General features: G+C 51.8%; 1 protein-coding gene across 5 annotated transcripts; it reads right to left on the reverse strand.

Annotated features, from left to right (window-relative positions):
• Positions 1-8,183: 8,183 nt before the first annotated feature.
• Positions 8,184-17,580, reverse strand: LOC135323480 (Krueppel-like factor 15). 5 transcript variants are annotated; one of them, XM_064498277.1, is made up of 4 exons: positions 16,036-17,580; positions 13,946-14,110; positions 11,923-12,985; positions 8,184-9,109 (listed from the first exon to the last, which is right to left on the reverse strand). In XM_064498277.1, the coding sequence occupies exons 3-4, from the start codon at positions 12,876-12,878 to the stop codon at positions 8,932-8,934; spliced, it is 1,134 nt and encodes a 377-aa protein (XP_064354347.1). In that variant the 5' UTR covers positions 12,879-12,985; positions 13,946-14,110; positions 16,036-17,580; the 3' UTR covers positions 8,184-8,931. The 5 variants fall into 5 exon arrangements, with proteins under 5 accessions (XP_064354347.1, XP_064354349.1, XP_064354348.1 ...); XM_064498279.1 differs by lacking the exon at positions 16,036-17,580 and adding an exon at positions 15,802-16,016 and having other exon boundaries at positions 13,946-14,055; XM_064498278.1 differs by lacking the exon at positions 16,036-17,580 and adding an exon at positions 15,802-16,016.
• Between the last annotated feature and the right edge of the window lie 73 nt (positions 17,581-17,653).

Consider the following 17,653-nt stretch of genomic DNA (forward strand, 5'->3'; position numbering starts at 1 on the left):
CAACCTTTCCCTGTGCCACTCCCTATCCTTTTATACTGTCCTTCATCCTAACACCTCTCCTCCTGTTTACAGCTTTCATTTTCTCCCACACTGAAACAAAAAGCAAAGAGGAAAATAAAGTCCTGTTCTCCATCAGGCCCTCTGGTGGAGTTGCACATGGGAGGTTTGAGGTACATACATGCAGATGTTGGCAAACAGAGAGAAATCAGTCTGTTTGGGAACGGGCTAACACCCGAGTTTATAGATCTCATGCGGGCAGCTCTCTTGAAAGCAGCTGGTTTCCCTGAGAGCCCCTGTAGCCTTTGCAGCGATGAACAGCCTGGGGGCCTGGTACACGGGATGGAATTTTCTTCCAGCATTTGCTCATCTGGCACCAAGCATCACTTGCAGAATGGCAGCAGTGATGCAGCTCTGAAAGTGAACATTTCCGAGAGCAGAAACAGCAACATCTGCTGAAGCAGCACATGCTTCACCACCGAGTACACATCTGCACTGTGCTCTGCTCGTAGGCAACTTGCATTTCATCCACATAATGATCACACACATCCAGCACTTTAGCATGCATTTAAGACTGAAACTGGGTCCTAACGTGGTTTGCAAGGCACTTTTCAGAAGCTGAGAAACTTCTGTCTCCATCTTTTCCATTAACACACATTGGACCAAATGAGAAGGCCAAGCACAGAGAGGAGAGGATGAGAGGTGGCAAACACCACATCATTAAAAATAGCAGAGCTCCATCTTCGAGGGCAAGTCTGAGCTTCCAGATTTTACAGCAGCATAACTCCAGATTATTCCCTGGCATTGTTTCTGCTTGCCATCAGCAAAATCAACCAGCACACCCCACATTTTGTATTACCTTAGCACTCAATTAGGAGCCAACACAGAGGTGCTAAACAGACAGTGCAGGCTGCCCTGAGAAGTTCCAGCTGGAATTACACGGAGGAGACAGCTACACACAAATTGACCCCACTCTGCCCTAGCATCCAAATGACCTAAGGGGCTTCAGCTCCAGCTGCATCAGCTGGGGGTAACTCCACTGAGCAACAATCAAAAAAGGGTTGTTTTTTTTTTTTTTAGAGCAATAATGAATTCCCCACTTTGTGCAACTCTCATTTTGTTCTGCTTTCCTTGTCATGGGTTTGCAAACTGATCTGGGGGTGCTTCTACCTCAGCATTAGGAGGGGTGAAAATAAAACCAGGGCAAAGTGATGGAATAAAATGAGGCAGGCAACACAGCAGGGTTTAGGAAAAGCTTGTATGCAAAGACATTTTAAAAAGAAGCAGACAGCAGAAAAAGGAAATCAAATGGTTACAATTCTGCTGGGATTGCTAGGAAGGGTTAATCAGACTGGGACTCCTAGAAGTAATTTTGTCCAGACAGATGGCTGCAAGTTCTGAGGCGAGGACAGAGTCACGAAGTGATACGTAACTAACGGTTCTAGGAAAATGCAGGAAAACTCAGTAAGAGAAGTGCAAAGATTTTCAAAAGCACTGACTTATCAAAAAAGAGAAATCTTACTGTAAGGATCTGACTTTACAGTCACATGATCTTTGGCTTGAGATAGTTAAGGGAGGAAAGGGGGAAGCAGAGGCATCAGCAAAGCCAGCAAATGATGCAACAGCTAATCAGACACTAACGAAGCCTTGTTGCATAGTTCAGAGGTGCCTGTTCTAATATGGTGTTTAACTCTGAAACCAAGCTGTTCAAGAGTCCTAGAAATCTAGAAGTTGCCAAATAAGCAAGACAGCGCTAAGGGGTTTCATGCCTCGTTAGCGAGAGGGTACGTTCACAGGGGAAAAGCCTTTAGACCAAGGAAGGGTTGTTTGTTCATTTTTGAAGTTTCACAGTGAAAATCCACAAATTTCTCTCCCAAGAGACACGCTCTCAGGAAGCGTAACATCTAAATGCCCCCTTGGCTCACGAAGGCAGGAAAGTTTGCAGCGCCGGCATTGCACAGCACAGCAATCACGATCTCCGCGGAGGTGGAAGGGGGATGCAAGTCCCCCTGCTCGCTTTCAGAAGCGCCTCGCGAGAAAGCTGGACACGGCGACAGAAGTGACATAAATCACGCAGCAGCAGAGACGCACAGCGGGGAGGGCCAGCTCCTTGGCTGCAAACCAGCCCCGTTTCAGTGCAGAAGCAGCTGTAACAGAAAGGGGCCCAACGCTAGTTTGCCTACGAGGCCTAGATGGTGCTAGTCATCAACCCGACAACTTTTACAACAGGAAATCCTGCTGTCAGTAGGTTCAGAGCAGCCTCCAACCTGGCTCTCAGCCCACAGAAAAAATGCTGCTTTGTGACCCTGCCGCCTGCCACCGGGGCCCAGCTCCCTACGGCAGGTAAACGCCAAGCTCCTCGCGGAGGTGCCACCCTCCGCGGCCGAGGATGCGGCGGCACCTGCTTACGCAGGAACGCCATCGCTGCGCAGCGCTCCGGAGGTGCTGCGGATGCCGAGCAGCACGGACCGCTGCCAGGCTCAGAGGCGGGCCCATAAACAGCAGCTGCCTTTGCTGAAGAGGCCGTATCTAAAAGCAGCACCTCAAAGCAGATGGAAAAATACATCGGTTCCCCTCCTCACCTTCTCTTTTGTCCCCAGATTACTGACAGCTTCATACTTCAGACCTATGGAGCCTTTTTGCTCTCCAGCTTTTCAGTTCCCCACATTTTCTTTGCAGAAATCAGCTGAGCCCCTACTTTGCTGAGCGAGACGTGCAGCGTCCAGATCATACAACAACTGTTAATATTCAAAGTTACACTCAGGAGTTCATTTTAGAAAAATGCAGAATTACCTGGTTATTATGCGCAAACTTTACGATGCAGCTAGGAAGCAGATATAGCAGGGAAAAGCCTGATTTTTTCAGAAGAGCTAAATCTCCACTGACCCAGATTAAGCCTGGAGGTGGTTTCAGGTGCTTATGAAAGTTGGGCACTAAAGCTCTGCACCAGAGCACCTGTTTATTACACGACACTGCCAGACTAGTTTCCACCATGCTATCCCCATAGCATTTTCCTTATTAAAAGCCCAATCCCCTTTGTGAAGTTCCCACACCCTGGGACCTCACTGGGTCTCCTCTTGGCCTGATCCAGCAGCACTATCGTAGCTGGTGACAACGGGACAAAGTTAGGACCCACGGCGAACGTTTGACTAATGCCTAGTTTCATTTTGGAGCATGCCGTTTCTGCAAATAACCCAAGGGTTGAAATGGAAGGGGTGAAGGAGCAGACCGGGCTGTAGTCTACTCTCCAATGCAAGGAGCTGTGAAACTGCAGCTGGGGGGGAGGCCAGAAAGAAACCAGTGTAACTCGTACAGAAAAGCCAACGTTTCCAAAAACGAACAGAGATTTGCAGATGTCAAGCTCCATATCTCATTCCCCCCTCCCACCACGTGCTTCCTAAGCAAAAAAGCTCAGGCTTTATCTGGGTGGATTTTCCAGGAACAAGGGAAAGATAAACCTTTCCTTTTACCACTGCCCAGTTCCTGGATCAAATAGCAAGAGAAGACGCTACTAACCAGACACCATCACCCTCAGTCCTCCCTCCCACAGGGCTTCATCCAGCCCCAGTCCACCAAAGCATATATTGTGCATCGTAATGGGTCCTGAGGCAGACTGAACAGTGATTTATCACATCAGCTGGGAATCTTCTCCCAGCAGTGCAGCCTAGACAAAACACTGGAAAACAAAGTGTTTTACCTGCAGAGAGGAACGGAGAACAGCTCCTAAGGAAGAAGAAATCTTGAAAACAACCTGTCTGAAGGCCATGCTAAAAAACGAGCACCTGGCGTTGCAATAACCAAGCCCTGCAGAGGAAGTGACCAAGAGAAGGCAATCGCTTATTAGTCTTATTTCTACAAAGCAATGTTATTCCTCCTTGCGCCTCCCTGCAAATGGCCTCGTGCCTCCTTGGAAGGCTGATTATGAAGCAGCAAGCCATCCAGCATGGCAAGGCCAAGTCAATTGAGACAGCTGTTTTATTTTAGCTCGTTTCTTCAAGCTTCACTGTGTCCTTAACCTCTCTGTTCCCAGGGCAGCTCCCTACGAGCTCACCAAGAGCTAACCCAGGTGCCTGCTCACAGGCTGACAGCAGGGAGAAGCGAGCAAAGGCATCAGATGGGAGCTATTGCATCAGCTGCAGCACAGGGCCACGATATACCCTGCTCCTTTACAAGGAAGCTTTGAGCTTTAACGCTTAGCCATGGCTCCAGCAGAGTTTGAATCATATCAGCTCTTCGTGCCAGGACGCATGCAAACAAACAAGGGGCTCTTGTCCCTTTCACTTGCAGCCTCAGGCCCAAGAAGTGCTGTTGAGCCACTCGAGGGTTAAAGCCTTGCTGATATGGCTGGAAACCTTCTTCTCCACCTGTTTCATGTTACAAGGTCTGACCTTTTGTTAATCATGGGCCTCCCAGAGGAGGGAGGGCAGAGAAAGGATCTGGCCCAGCTGGCTGGCTGGCGCAGCCACGGAGGAGCACTGCACTGCCTCTCTGCTCCTGCAAACGTCTGCCTGTTTCCCAGCAGTGTGTAGTGTGCTGGCGCCTGTGCGGCCCCGCGTGTACAAAGGCCCCTTCCTGTTCTTCTGAGAAAACTCAAGACTCCAGTTTGCTCACTGCCACAAGCCAGTTTCTGCTGCTTAACTATCAGGAGAAGGAGAAACTTGGTCAAGAATTGCATTTGCCCCAGATAAGACTGGACACTGGAAGGGAGAATCATCAGTAAAAAGCCAGTTCTGATTTTACTGGGACAAAAAAAATAAAAGAAAGAGCTACAAGCCAACATAGAGATACGTTTCCAAACAGGCCTTAAGTCAGACTCAGCATTTGCCCTAGCCTCCTCTCATGGCTCATACAGAAGGGACGGGCGGCCAGCACGTGCTACCTGGGCTGCCGCTTGGGAGTTTCGGTGCCTGCCACCTACGATGCTGCAGGTCAAGGGCTCTGCGCTGAGCACTGCTGCATCCAGAGCCACGGCTGCAAATTTTGTCTGAATTCCTCTTTGTGCTCTCCTGCATCCTGCCCTGCTACAACTCCTGTCTGCTTGCATTTAATTTTATAAAAAGCACTGCTTAGCAACCTGACAGCCTTTCCACTTCAAGCACAAGGCAACCAGCTCTTCCCATTCCCCCTCTACCAACAGGGAAACCGTGGCAGGCACGTGGCCCAGTTTGCTTAACGGCACCATCTGGGACAGTCACGGTTATATCCAGCAGCCCTGGTGACACAAGAACTAGCTCTTGGCAACCTGAGTATATTTTTGTCAGTAGGAAGACAGAAGAGCCCCACTCTTCCTCATCCCCTCCTGCTGCCAGAGGTCTCATTTGTAGCTCAACAAAGCCAGTTTCTAGCGTGGAGTTACAGCCTCACTGGAGCAAAGGATAGGTAATTACAGAGCCTCCAGAAAACCTTCTAAACCATTTATCCAAAGCCCCCAGAGGGAAGCAGGTGAGATTATAATACACATTGCACAAGAGATACATATCTAGGGTATTTTATTTTATAAAAATCTCTCCCCTCCCTTTGCGGTCTGTTTAAAAGCGATGGCAAAACAGATCAGTTAAGCTGCAAGCCACCACTGCCAGCGCTCCCAGCCCCGTCTTCCCCAGCAAACACGCCCCGGGACTGCACAGACTGCACGGGAGCTGCCTGGCAAGCGAGCTGCTGGAGAAGAGAGAACCGCCTCGAACTAACGACGAGGCGCAGCGCGTCTGGCTGCGCGGTTTGGAAACACGCAATCGCCCCAGTCACCTCGGCTGCGAACGGAGGGAGGCAGGATGGGGCAGGCCCGAAGGAGCAGGGCGTGCTGTGAGAGTCTGAAGCAAGGGAGAAGAGCAAAGGGGGACAGATAAAAGCACGAGACGGGCATGAGTCATGCTGGCATACGGCCTCCAAAGAGAGCCCTCAAGCAAAGAGGGCATGAAGTAAATTCCTAGCCAGGCAAAAAATCCACCAAAACAAAAGGCAACTAAAAATAGGCTCTCGCATACCTGTCTCCTCTGGCTCATCATTAAAGCTTCAGCATTACAGGGATTCAGGTTGTGTCTCTTGCTGGCATCTGGTGCCGGTTGGCCAGGCAGAGGGGCCCCGGAGAGCGCTCACTCCCCCAAGCCCGTCAAGGCACAGGTCTCCAGCTAGTCACTGCAAAAGCTGCCTTCCTCCTCGGAGGGGAGAGCGCTCAGCGATCGCCATGAGGGTTGCACGTCTTAAACAATCCCACTTGCACACATGGGAGAGAAGCCTCACTGCAGGCAGCTCTTTCCATTCAGGCTATCCACACCTACCCACTTATGAGCTAAGGATGAAGGCGCTCGAGCTGGGATCCAGAAACCAGCCCTCCCAGACCTTTGGGGAAAGCTTGGATCTGAAGTCAAGCAGCATGGCTCCAGCTATGTCTGTTGTAAACCCCGCTCTCCCGCCTGGGGATTAGGAAAGCAAGCAATGCAGGTGCTCTCCAAGAAACACGCAACCCGTGCACGCCAGCTCTTTGGAAACCTAACAGAAGATCCATTAGTTACAGCTCACACTGCAGCTCTTGCAGCTGGGCAAGCCACAAGTCGGTTCCCCACCACGCTGCTGCTGGAAGGTAGCCAGCAAGCCTTCGTTCAGCTGCTAGTCTGCTTGTTTTTAGAATAAAGAATCTAAAACCCAGGCCAGCTTTTAGTAATGTCTCTCCTTCGTGGAAACATGATTTCTGCACACTAGAGTTTCCACTTTAGAGAGACTGTTTAGAGAGGCCAAAGACACGGGAGAAGCAGACCCTTCTTTTTGGTGCTTGTACAGCATCCAGCACCATGAGGTCCTGTGCTGTGACCACGGCAGCAGGAGAAACAAGTTCCCTTTTACTCATCACAGGGCCCCTTGGCACCCTGGAGAACCTCACTGGTGGAAAGTACCCTGTTCCATTTGTGTAGCAGCAGCAGCATCTCCTTCAGGGGCAGCATTAACTGTCCCAAAATATTCTAGGCTACCAATAAATCCAGGACTTGGAGGTCCCCTGTTCCTTTCCCTGAAGTCGCGCTGGGCCAGCTGCTCCACGAAGCTGCAGCACCTCCAGTCGCTGCGCTGAGGAAGGAGCCGCCACCAGCAGCGAACGCCTCCAGCCACGTGACAACATCTGTGGGATGCGTTTGCAAACCACTTTACAAACCTAGGTTTCTCACAGAAAAGTGTTGTCAGCCCCACCTTATAGACAGCGTACAGGGGACACAGAGAAAGCAACTTACTCTGAAGTCCTAACACGTGGCTGAACTTGTACAAAACTGGGTGCAGTCTCAGGGTGGGACTCCCCGCTTCCTCTCCGCTGAAGCTGTTCTTCGCAGGGAGGCTTGGCAGCACTTCTCGGAGATACTGAACGGGGGGCACAGGCTTGCACCAGAATATAAGGGAAACCCTCGCTCTCCTTCGTGTCTTTTAGAAATGCCCTGAAATCGGGATCCTTGTTTGGTGTCCCTTTCTGGAACGTTTCTACCAACTCTTAGAGCAGGACACACTATCCATCCCCTCCAGTATGGCGTTTTCCCTCTTCAAAGTCATCACTCAGAAAGGGCTCAAATCAGAGAACAACCTCTTCTGCTGTACAGACATTCTCCCTACAGAGGGGCACAGAGTTTAGCCCATTTCCCTGTCCTTGTTTTGGCTACGCCCCAACATTCCTCACCAAAGCCAGCTCACGAGCAGCTTGAGACAAACGCATGAAGACCACCTGCCCTGGAAGAGCAGTGGGGCCACAGCAGAACTCCACAAGCCCGCCTGAGTTGAAAAGAGCCCACAGGCACTAAACACCAGCTTGAGACACGCTGGCAAAGTCATATAGAAAGGGCACAGTGCCTGGCTTCGCAAAGGGCACAACCTAGCTGAAACTCCTGACGCTTATTCTTTGTTTGTACAAGCACCTAATTCCCTCCCAGATGTTTGCAGAAGCTTTGGAACTTGGCACAGTAGCCAGGAGCTGGCCTTTGATTAACCAGAAGTCAAACACAAAGAGGACATCAGCCACCTGCAAGCCACACTGCTCCCTCCGAATGGTGTGTGCAGCTCTCCTGGGGGTCCGCACACATCAGTGTCTGTCCGCACTGATGTTCCTTCACACCAGCATGTTAAAAATGACTTTGCTGGTTCTGCTTGCATTTCTCTTCATCCACTTTCAACACGTACCACACTGAGCAAGCTGAAAAGTGACGCTTCCCTCCTCACACAGTGGCTGTAATGTTTATTGCAATGTCACACTTTCCAAGGGCTCCGGTGCACCACGTGCTCGTGAGGTGAAAAAACACCGATACCGAAAAAAGCAGAGTTAGGGACGACACAGCCAGCATGCAGACCACACCGAAAAAGCCATCGCCAATGTCTGCCTTCAGTGCACCCAACCGCCTCCCACCACACCCCCACCCTGGCCATGCACAGTCCTGCCCACCCGGGCACGCCAACCTGCCAGACAGGCTCACGTACACAGGCTTCTCGGTGAGCCCAGCTAGGAGGAATCCTTTCTAGCCGCCCCAGCAATGCTGCGGGCCAGGGGCTCTGGGACGGTGGTGCGGATCGTGGCTGGGGCAGCCTGGGGAGGCCCAGCAGTGGGGATGCAGAGCTGTAAGCCAGTTCTGGCCTGTCACGCTGCAGGAGGCAGATCCTGTGCAGAGGGACCTCGTGAAGCCATCCTCTGCGCCGACCCCAATTTCCCTACACACACACACACACGCATGCATCCTGATTAACTTGGATTTCCATCACATACACTTAGAAGAGGCACAGTAGTCCCAGTACCACAAGCCCCAAATTGAAGTCATCCTTGGACAGAGGTAAAACTCTGGGTCTTCTATATCTGTTAAAAGAAAAGAAAGCCCTTTCCCCCCTCCATAAGACCGGTGTTTCTGGCATTCTCTTTGCCTGGCTCCCAGGCCTCCTGGACTCAGCCTTACAAGGAAGGATGAACAACAAGGCTTAACTCCTGCTGCCACCCCAAACTGTCCACTGGCTGCGCTGCTGGCCACGGTGGATCTTCATGTGTTTGGCTAAGTGGTCGCTGCGGGCAAACTTCTTCTCGCAGGTGGCACACTGGTAAGGCTTGACGCCAGAGTGGGAGCGCTTGTGACGGGAGAGCTCATCTGATCGGGAAAACCTGCAGGAGAAGGGAAGCATGGTGGATCCAGCATTCGCTGCTAGACAGCGCAGGAAACGCAATGACCCTCGCAACTGGGAGGCTGAGGTGCATCTCTGCCACGGACTCTCGGTGTGACCCTGGACGAGCCACTTCTCTTCTGTGCTATCCAATCTCAGAGCAAGACACACAGGTACCCCAGGCTCCTGCTGGAGGCAATGGAAAGAAATACACCCCTCCAAGGGGGAATTTAGAGATGGGGGAAAGAATTCACTCACTGAGGCCTTCATTTCTTTACACTGATCTTAAAGGACAGGGTTCACCTACTTCCTTCCTTGTTTTAGACTCACTGGAAACCTGTTAAAAGCTGACAGCCCCAAGGCCAGATGGTGAGACAAATTGCTTTTGGGAGTATCAGCCCAGACTGGCAGTGGCTAAAGGGTGGAAAGGCTTTACTGTCACTTCGCACATCCGGCCAGGAAGGGAATCACTGCTGAGAGAAAGGTTGTTTTTCCTGAGAGCACTGGTTCTCCTTGCAACTGTGAGCATCCCCTTGTTTCTCAGCGTGGCAGCGTTCTCACTGTCAGCCTGGGCTGGCTGGGGAGCTGGGCAGGCAGTCTGTGAGCTGACTTAAACACCGAGCACAAAGGAGGAAAAGCAAATGCAGCCAGCCTCCAGCAGAGCAGCAGAGGTTCCCATGCAGAAGCAAGCTAACTACTGTTCTGAGGATGCGGTAACAAGGGCCACGTGGATACCCAAAGTGTTCACACTGCTCGTCTGTGTAATTCGCACACCTGGAGCAGATCAGCTGAACAGCCTGGAAAGTCCCTTTAGCCACATGCATGTCCCCACTTAATTCTCCTACACCCTTTCTTCCACCTGGCACACACAAATGCAGACCTGGGGGGACCTGCAGCAGGTGAGCAAGCTGATCCGCAGCTCTTTTAAGAGTGCCTTCTCAACGGTCCCAGTATCACGAGGCCTGGGAGCTGATGCGACCTTAGCACGCTTTGCACATCCGAGTATCCGGGGAATGCTGGAGAGGAGGACTGGGCAGGATTTACCCCAGTTTTGCCTCTAAGGAGCCAACACAGATGGCAGAAGTATTAGGATGGAAGGGTTTTTCCATCTGGCTGAAACATGCCCACGCAAAGAAGCACTAAGCAAAGTGCTTCAGATATAACCCCAGACTCGCAGCGATAGGATTTCAAGTTCACACCTGGTATAGTAAATACTGCACCTGCTCACAAAAGGCTTAGCAAAAACTAAATGTGTCCCAAGGCCATCTTCAGATCTTCCATAAGAAACACTGACTTCCCTCCAGCTTTGTTGTAAGAAATGAGTTCCGAAGTCTCAGCTCCTCGTACTAAGCAGAGCCAGGGGAAGTGACATAAAAATTTACAGTTAGGGCCCTGTCTAGAGAAAGGAGCACAGTCCTGAGAACCTCATCTGCAGCCGAGCATGTTGCTAACAGTGTAACTGCTCCCACGGAGGGGGAGGGCAGGGCAGCAAGTGAGACAGAGCACAGCAATTCAGCAGACAGCCTGCGGGCTGGGTCCCGCTTACAGGATGCTGTGGTACAGGCAAGCACCATCCCTTTCCTCCCTCCCAGAGGGAAAAGCTGCTCAGGCTGACTGCTGGGCTGGGATGAGATGGAGGAAAAGGCAGGTAGCCGGGTGGGGAGCAGGGTTGATGCTTGTGCAGTTGCCACGCTCCCTTTCCTCCATCCCCAGGCTCCTCAGTCAGGTGCAGGAGGGTATGTTTAGCAGTGCTGGTTGGTACTGGAAAAGGATCTGATGCCTCTAGATATCTACTGCAGGGAGAGGTAAAATGGGGGCACAACTGCTGATGGCGAAGGAACAGCAGCCTGGCAAGAGGCAGTCCTGAAATTCAGATCTAGTCTCACACCTTGTGAAGTCTCACCACCCCAAGAGAGACGCCATAACGCACCATCTGGGTAGACACGGCAGCGAGTGTATGCCAAAGCGTTGCATAAGAAACCAGGAAAGCTCAGCGCTGCCAGCACCAGCCTTCTTTGTGATATGCTTTGAGATCTGCTGATGGAAGGTGCTACGCAAGCCCTGAGGACTATTAAACCTTCTTGCCAAAGGCTGCGCTGAGCATCCTGCCCCCAGGACAGGCACGCGGTACCAGGAAGAAAACACCAAAGCACAAAAAATTCAGAGAAGTGCAACGAGACTGATTAAGAAGCAGAATTAATTTAGGGAATGGAGATAAAATAAAAGAATGACCATCACCACGTACAGAGCACACAAAAGCAGAGCAACACAGACACATGCTACAGGCCCACAGGTATCTGAAGGATATAGGCAACCAGGACAAGCAAACAGCAAGAGAAAGCAAAGTGACGCTAAACACAAACAGAACTATGTACTGGCTCCTCAGGAAGCAGTGAACTCCTATTATCTGGGACAAATATTAACAGGAAAAGCCATTTTTGTAGCCCAACTACAGAAACTATCCTGAAATAGACAAGGAAAGTGTGCAAAGCCCCAAATTACTCAGGAAAAGCTGGATTGCCAGAGGGTATTTAGGCACCCAGTTCATTTCTCAAGGGAGACTTTGAGTGTTAGGGACAGCGTCAGATGTGCTTCTCCAGATGGAGTTATTCAGCACTTCAGATTAAGTGCAAACTATGCAAGGTGTCTCAACAAATTTTCCTCCTCCAGTCCTCCTTACAGCTCTCACCTCTAAATCATTTGGGAAAGAAAATTTTAGCCTGGATTTTCGCTTGTCAGGATTCAGGAGAGCTTCTGGCTAGTAACGAGAGACCTTTGGCAGGGACACCCGCTCGCACTGCAGCGTCTACTTACCGCCAGCCACAGTTGGGCCAAGCACAAGTGTAGGGTTTCTCCCCGGTGTGCCGCCGGATGTGAGCCTTGAGGTGGGAACTCTTGGTGTACATCTTGCCACAGCCCGGGTGCGTGCACTTGTGGACACGGACGAGGGAAGGGGAGGCTTTCTGAAACTTGGGGGTTGCCTCCGCCTCCTGCACATCCCCCAGAGTCCCTGGCTGCAGGGCAGCTGGCAGGGGGGCAATTTTGACATACTTTTGGTCCAAGATGGGCACAGGCGGCTGGACCTGAGGAAGGAGGGCCAGGCTTTGGCCCGGCAAGCTGATAACCAACTGGGCCACTCTGACACTACCCATAGCACTTTGTGCGAGCGGGCTCCCACTGTCCATCTGGAGCGGCTGGATTTGGAGGACAACAGGAATGCTCTCAGCAGCTGCTGCTTGGCCACGACTATCAGCTGTCCCTCCAGGCACCAGAGCGTTCAACACATCTCCTTCCTGAATTGTATTGGACTCAGGTTGCTCCCCAGAAGTGCCCAAGCTGATCTTGGATTTGATCTCAAGCTTCTCTCCAGGTGAGAGAAGCTCTTTTGCTTCATCTTTGAAGAACTCAGCCTTCTCCCTCAGGAACTCCTCAATCTCTTCCAGGGTGGGAATAAAGTCCTGGGAAAGATTGCTGCAGAAGTCAGGCAGCTTGAGGTGACACTCACAGACAGCAATTTGGGGTTTTGCATCCTCCCCCTTTGCCTGGGACAGGGGGAGAGAGGTGTCTTCAGAGTGGCTGATGCTGCCTGGAAGGAGATGGCCAGAGCCTTCCGGGTGGCTGGAGGCCCTCTCGCTGCCGGGCCCCGGCAGAAGGGATGGTGGCATGCTGCTCTGCAGAGCACTGGCAAAGCTCTCTAGCAGTGGGGAACTGGCCAAGCTGATCAAGGAATCTGAAGAGGGCAGCAGCTCTTTGCAACTCACAGAGACCATTTGTTGACTCACTTGCTGTGCCCACACAAAGCTCTTGGCTCAGCTGGATCAGAAGCCTTCATGAGAGCTCAGCTGGGACTCCTGAAGCTGGGGAAGTCTTTGACCATCTGCAAGTGAACACCATCAAGGTTATTTCCAAATTAAAAACAAATGAAAAAAACAACTTTTGAATAAGATGGATTGTGCATTAGAAAGAACATCAAAAGTAGTCAGTGGTTCTTGCTTGTTTTTAAAGATTCCGTTGCTCAAAAAGACACCTACTGACCTTTTTTTGTAAGAGAATCCAAGAGGCTGCAAAGAGCTAGATTCCTCCCAGAAGCACACTCCTCTGGCAAGTTTATTAAGGCAATAATACCCTATGAAATACTTCATGTCCTTCCACCTAACTCCCTGTTACACCTGCCAGAGGGCAGGTATGCACTGCAAGATGGCAGAGAGGATGTCTTGTGGCTTACGATGAGTTGCTAAACCCAATAGAGGGTTCTGGTTTCTCCATGCTGTAAATATTGGTATAACCACAACCTAATGCAGACCTATCCAGGCTGGATTAAAACTAACTAGTTTGGGAACTGATAACAAGACAGCCAGGAGAGTGCCCACTGCCAAACTGCTTGGGGCTCTGTGCAAACACCAACTGGAAGTATTCACCAGCAGCCATGCTGCTATGGTTACCCTGGCTATTGGTACCTAAACAGGTAAGTTTAAAGCCAGCCAAGATCCCCCCAAGTTGCAGTCACACCTTTAGAAAGCAGTGCAGAGACTGTCTGGGCTCAGCTAACAGGGCCCTTCGAGACAAACATCGCATTTCTAAATAGATAGAAAAGACCATGATACCTCCAGGTTAGACCCATGCAGTCTCCTGAAGGAGACTGGTCTCCCACAATTCAACACATCAAAACCCACCGGCCCTGCTGTTGCTTATACGGTTAATGTAGGGTCTAAGCGTCCACTGAGCTCTGCAGAGCAGGCACATGCCATCCCTGCCCCTGCGAGAGGGCAGCTCGGGGACTGCGTGCTACTTCTGCAACACCTGAACCACCCAACGAAGGCACGATTTTTCTACTCACAGTTCTAGATTTTCAATGTAGAAGATGAGTTTCCAAAAGAAAGCAATTGTGTGCCAGAGTCACTTATGAACCTTCTCCAGGATAAACAAACATGTAAGATTTCTGCATAGCTGCAAAACAGTCAAGCCAGTCTTTGTGATCACTGTTTCCTCAGGGTCCTGGGAGCTGAGAAAGGGAATTTCTGAGAAGCATTCTGGATTTAATATAAAGGCTCTTCTCTTTAAGAGCAAACAACCCTCACATAGTTTAAAATCTGCTAAGAGCAAGATGCCACATTGCTCAGTGCCATTTGCAATGCTGCCCACAGCCTGTCTCCAGCACAACTCTTCATCAACAGCTCATGTTAAGCAGAGGCCAACACTACTCATACATGAGGCGAGAATGATGTTTGGGCCACCCTCCACCTTCAGGTTTCCATCCCAACAGACTCATACTCTGAACCATCACCTTCAAGGCAATACCCAATCCCACCCTTTCCTCTACCCTGTTCCAATTTTATGATCTCTCTCTGGTCTCTGCTTCTCTGACCCTCTCTCATCACCTCCTTCCATGTGCTTCACAAACTCAGAAATGCCTCCCCCGTTCTGGTGGCCATACACTTCTGTTTTCCTCTTCCAGAAAGTCTTCAAACCTGATTTTCCAACATGCTCTCCTTGCAAAGCAGGTCGGGAAGTCTCCATCCCTTCGGCATGCCCCCAGGACAAGTGAATTAGACTATCGATTCCCTAGCACAGAAGCTTCATTGAGTACATACCTTGCAAATACAGAGTGAACAGTTCTGTTGGGCTAATGACATGAAGAACAGCATGATCAGAGGGCAGGAAGGATAGTCCAGTGATTAAGCCACTAGACTGGGACAGAGGCGAGCTGAGCAGGGCTTCCTGCTCCGATGCAGATTTCCTGTACAATCTTGGGGCAGTTGCTGGAGTGCTTTGATCCTCAGCTCCCTGTCCAAGGATGGGCAAGAGTAACGTCCTACCTCACTGGGCAGCGGGAAGGGGAAAAGTGTGACCCTGTGGGGTGCTCCATTGCTAACGGACTTCGCAGACACCTGCTAGACTTGTCAGTGCCTCGTCAATCCAAGGCATTTTTGCAAAATGCACATTATGAGTACTGTGATCCCAATGGGCTAAGACAATCTACTGCAAGAAAACAGAAACCAAACTTTAGCCTTCACTGAAGTAAACTGCAAGGCAAGGTCAACCTCGTTTTCAAGCAACACTTAGCACTTAGCACTTCTGTTCCTATAGTTTTTCAAATCTCTAAGAGCACTCAATTACTCCATGAAATCAGCAGATGGGCAGATTAAGCACACAGAGAAAAAATAATTTGCCCAAGGTCAGCCAACAAGCAGGAGCTGGGAACTAAGCTGAGGGTTACAGCTTTCCTCTCCAGTCACTAAACACCACGGGCACAAAAAGCACCTGTAACCTCTTCAGAATCGGGAGCGACATTCATGCCGCCAGTGCAAAACCTTGACTCGTAAAACATTTCAGGGACAACTGCACCCAACATGCTAAATAAGTATTTAAGGTGTTCGCAACCAATGCTGCCTGTAGCACACCCCCTAACAGAGGTGATAAAGGGAAGCCCCATGCTGCGACCCAGCCAAGGACAAGCTGAGGCTAGCGTGACACAGCTGCCCCGAGAAACACTGCAGGAGGGTTGCAGCTGCAGAGAGCCACAGACCAGGCGGGAAGCCCCCGGTGCGGAGGAGCCCGAGGCTGGCACACAGCCTGGGCTCAGCGAGCTCACTTTGTCCTGGGGGAAAAAAAAATAAAAAGCCTCGTTCCTGGCTGGCCCTGGCCACTGTCCCCCCGTGGCAGCCCCCAGGGAGCCCCTGCGCACCCCCTTACCGCTCCGTCCATGCTGGCACCGCTGCTCCGGGCGTGGGGGCGGCTCCCGGACCGCCCCGCTGAGGGCTCGGCTCCGGCCGCCGGCCCCATTGGCAGCCCGTGCCCGGCCCGGCCCCGCACAGCCCGCCCCGCTGGGGGGTCACCCCAGAGGCTGGAGTGGGCCCCCGAGGCCCCCGGTGCCCCACCGCTCTCCGGGGCGGCAGGAGAAGCGCTCCTGGCACGCGCGGGCTCTACCTGCTATGGGCTTGCGCCGACCTGTCTCCGGCTTTGTCCGAGTGCTCAGCCTGGTCCTGAGGAGATGCCGTGGACCTCTGCGGTTTGCCATTCTCTCCATTCCCTATGAATCTGTGCTGGGAACAGGCCAGACTTCTCCAACTGTTCAGAAGAAAAATCGCGTCCTAGAAGGTAGGAACAGTAATGGCTGCTGCCAGCATTAGGACACAGGTTTTCAGTTCAGCAGGAATATTTCGGCAGGGCCATAGCGTTCAAATGCTGCACTAAGTTAAAGAGGTGCTTAAGGTCTTCTCTCCTCGCTGTGGATTTGCAGGCAGCCTGTGGCTCCACATAGCAGAGTATCACAGGTTGAGCATAGCCTTGGGGCTGCCTTTAACAGATAAGGCGGCCTGAGCCTAACTCAACCATTCGGGCGGAGCGGACTTGCAGGCCACCTGGACACCCGCTTCTGGCGGTAGCAGTAACTTTGCAGGCACACGGGGTCATTTGAAAAGAGCTAGTTTTCCTTCCTGCATCACAGGAGCCACACGCCCTACAACGCAAAAAAGCACAGCAGGAACACGAATGGCCACGTGCTGGTCCAAGCATGGGATAAACACTCTGATCGGAGAGAGGAACCATGTTTTCCTCTGCTCTCGCAAAGGACTTGTGGGTATTGATGGTAACGTTTGAGGTTAGGCATTTCCAAGCAGCACAATTCTGAGGGAGGCAGTGTCCTTATAGAAAAATGGTGTTTCTGGTTGTAACCTGCTCAGAAGAGACTAACCTTACCTGCTATAGCAAGCACCACAAAGCCAAGTCAGTCAGTATAAAATTTTGGTACTTTGTAAGAAGAACGAGAATTTGAACCTTTTTCAGGCTCCCAAACCAGACTCGGGCTTCACATATAGACAAAAAAACAGTAAAGCTGCACAGTCATTTGGAAAGGGCAGCTCACAGCCGTTCCAGCGATATGCTAGTGTGCCACTGGGTGTCACTTACCCCCTGCGTCTCAGCTTCACCGTCTCTGAAGGAGGTGCTGATAATGTGGAAATTCTTTGCAGGGACTGGGAAAGATCCAGCTGTTCAAAACCCTCAGACACTAACACACCGTGACACTGCAAGGTTCGAACACAAATGGCTTTGACTTGCACCATGTCACAGAATTACTGGGGGTAACAAGAGGCAGCAATTCCTCCTCTCTGTTTGTACAGCACCTAGTGTAATAGGTGCGATGCTCATGCCAGAAACGCATCGAAGCAAGTCAGATAACAGCAGCTGGCTCTGCACTTCCTTGTCCACCTGGTCAGCGGAGAAAGCGGTAAGAAACAGAGCCGGCCTCGTCCCGAGGCTACAAGCAGCAGGTACGTTGTGTGCACGGAGATGTCGCTGATCTGCAGCACGGGTTGTCCTGAGGGCGCAGCGGAGCAGCTGGCCGCTGAGGTGCAGCGCTGTGGCCCCCACGCAGGAGGGGCTTCAACAGCGGGAGGCAGCGCGGAGCCGCCCCGGCCCCGGCCCCGGCCCCGGCCCCGGCCCCGGCCCCGGCCCCGGCCCCGGCCCCGGCCCCGGCCCCGGCCCCGGCCCCGGCCCCGCGCAGCGCAGCGCAGCGCAGCGCAGCGCTCATGGCGCCGCCTGGCGG

Source organism: Dromaius novaehollandiae, chromosome 27, assembly GCF_036370855.1.
Source record: "Dromaius novaehollandiae isolate bDroNov1 chromosome 27, bDroNov1.hap1, whole genome shotgun sequence".
NCBI lineage: Eukaryota > Metazoa > Chordata > Aves > Casuariiformes > Dromaiidae > Dromaius > Dromaius novaehollandiae.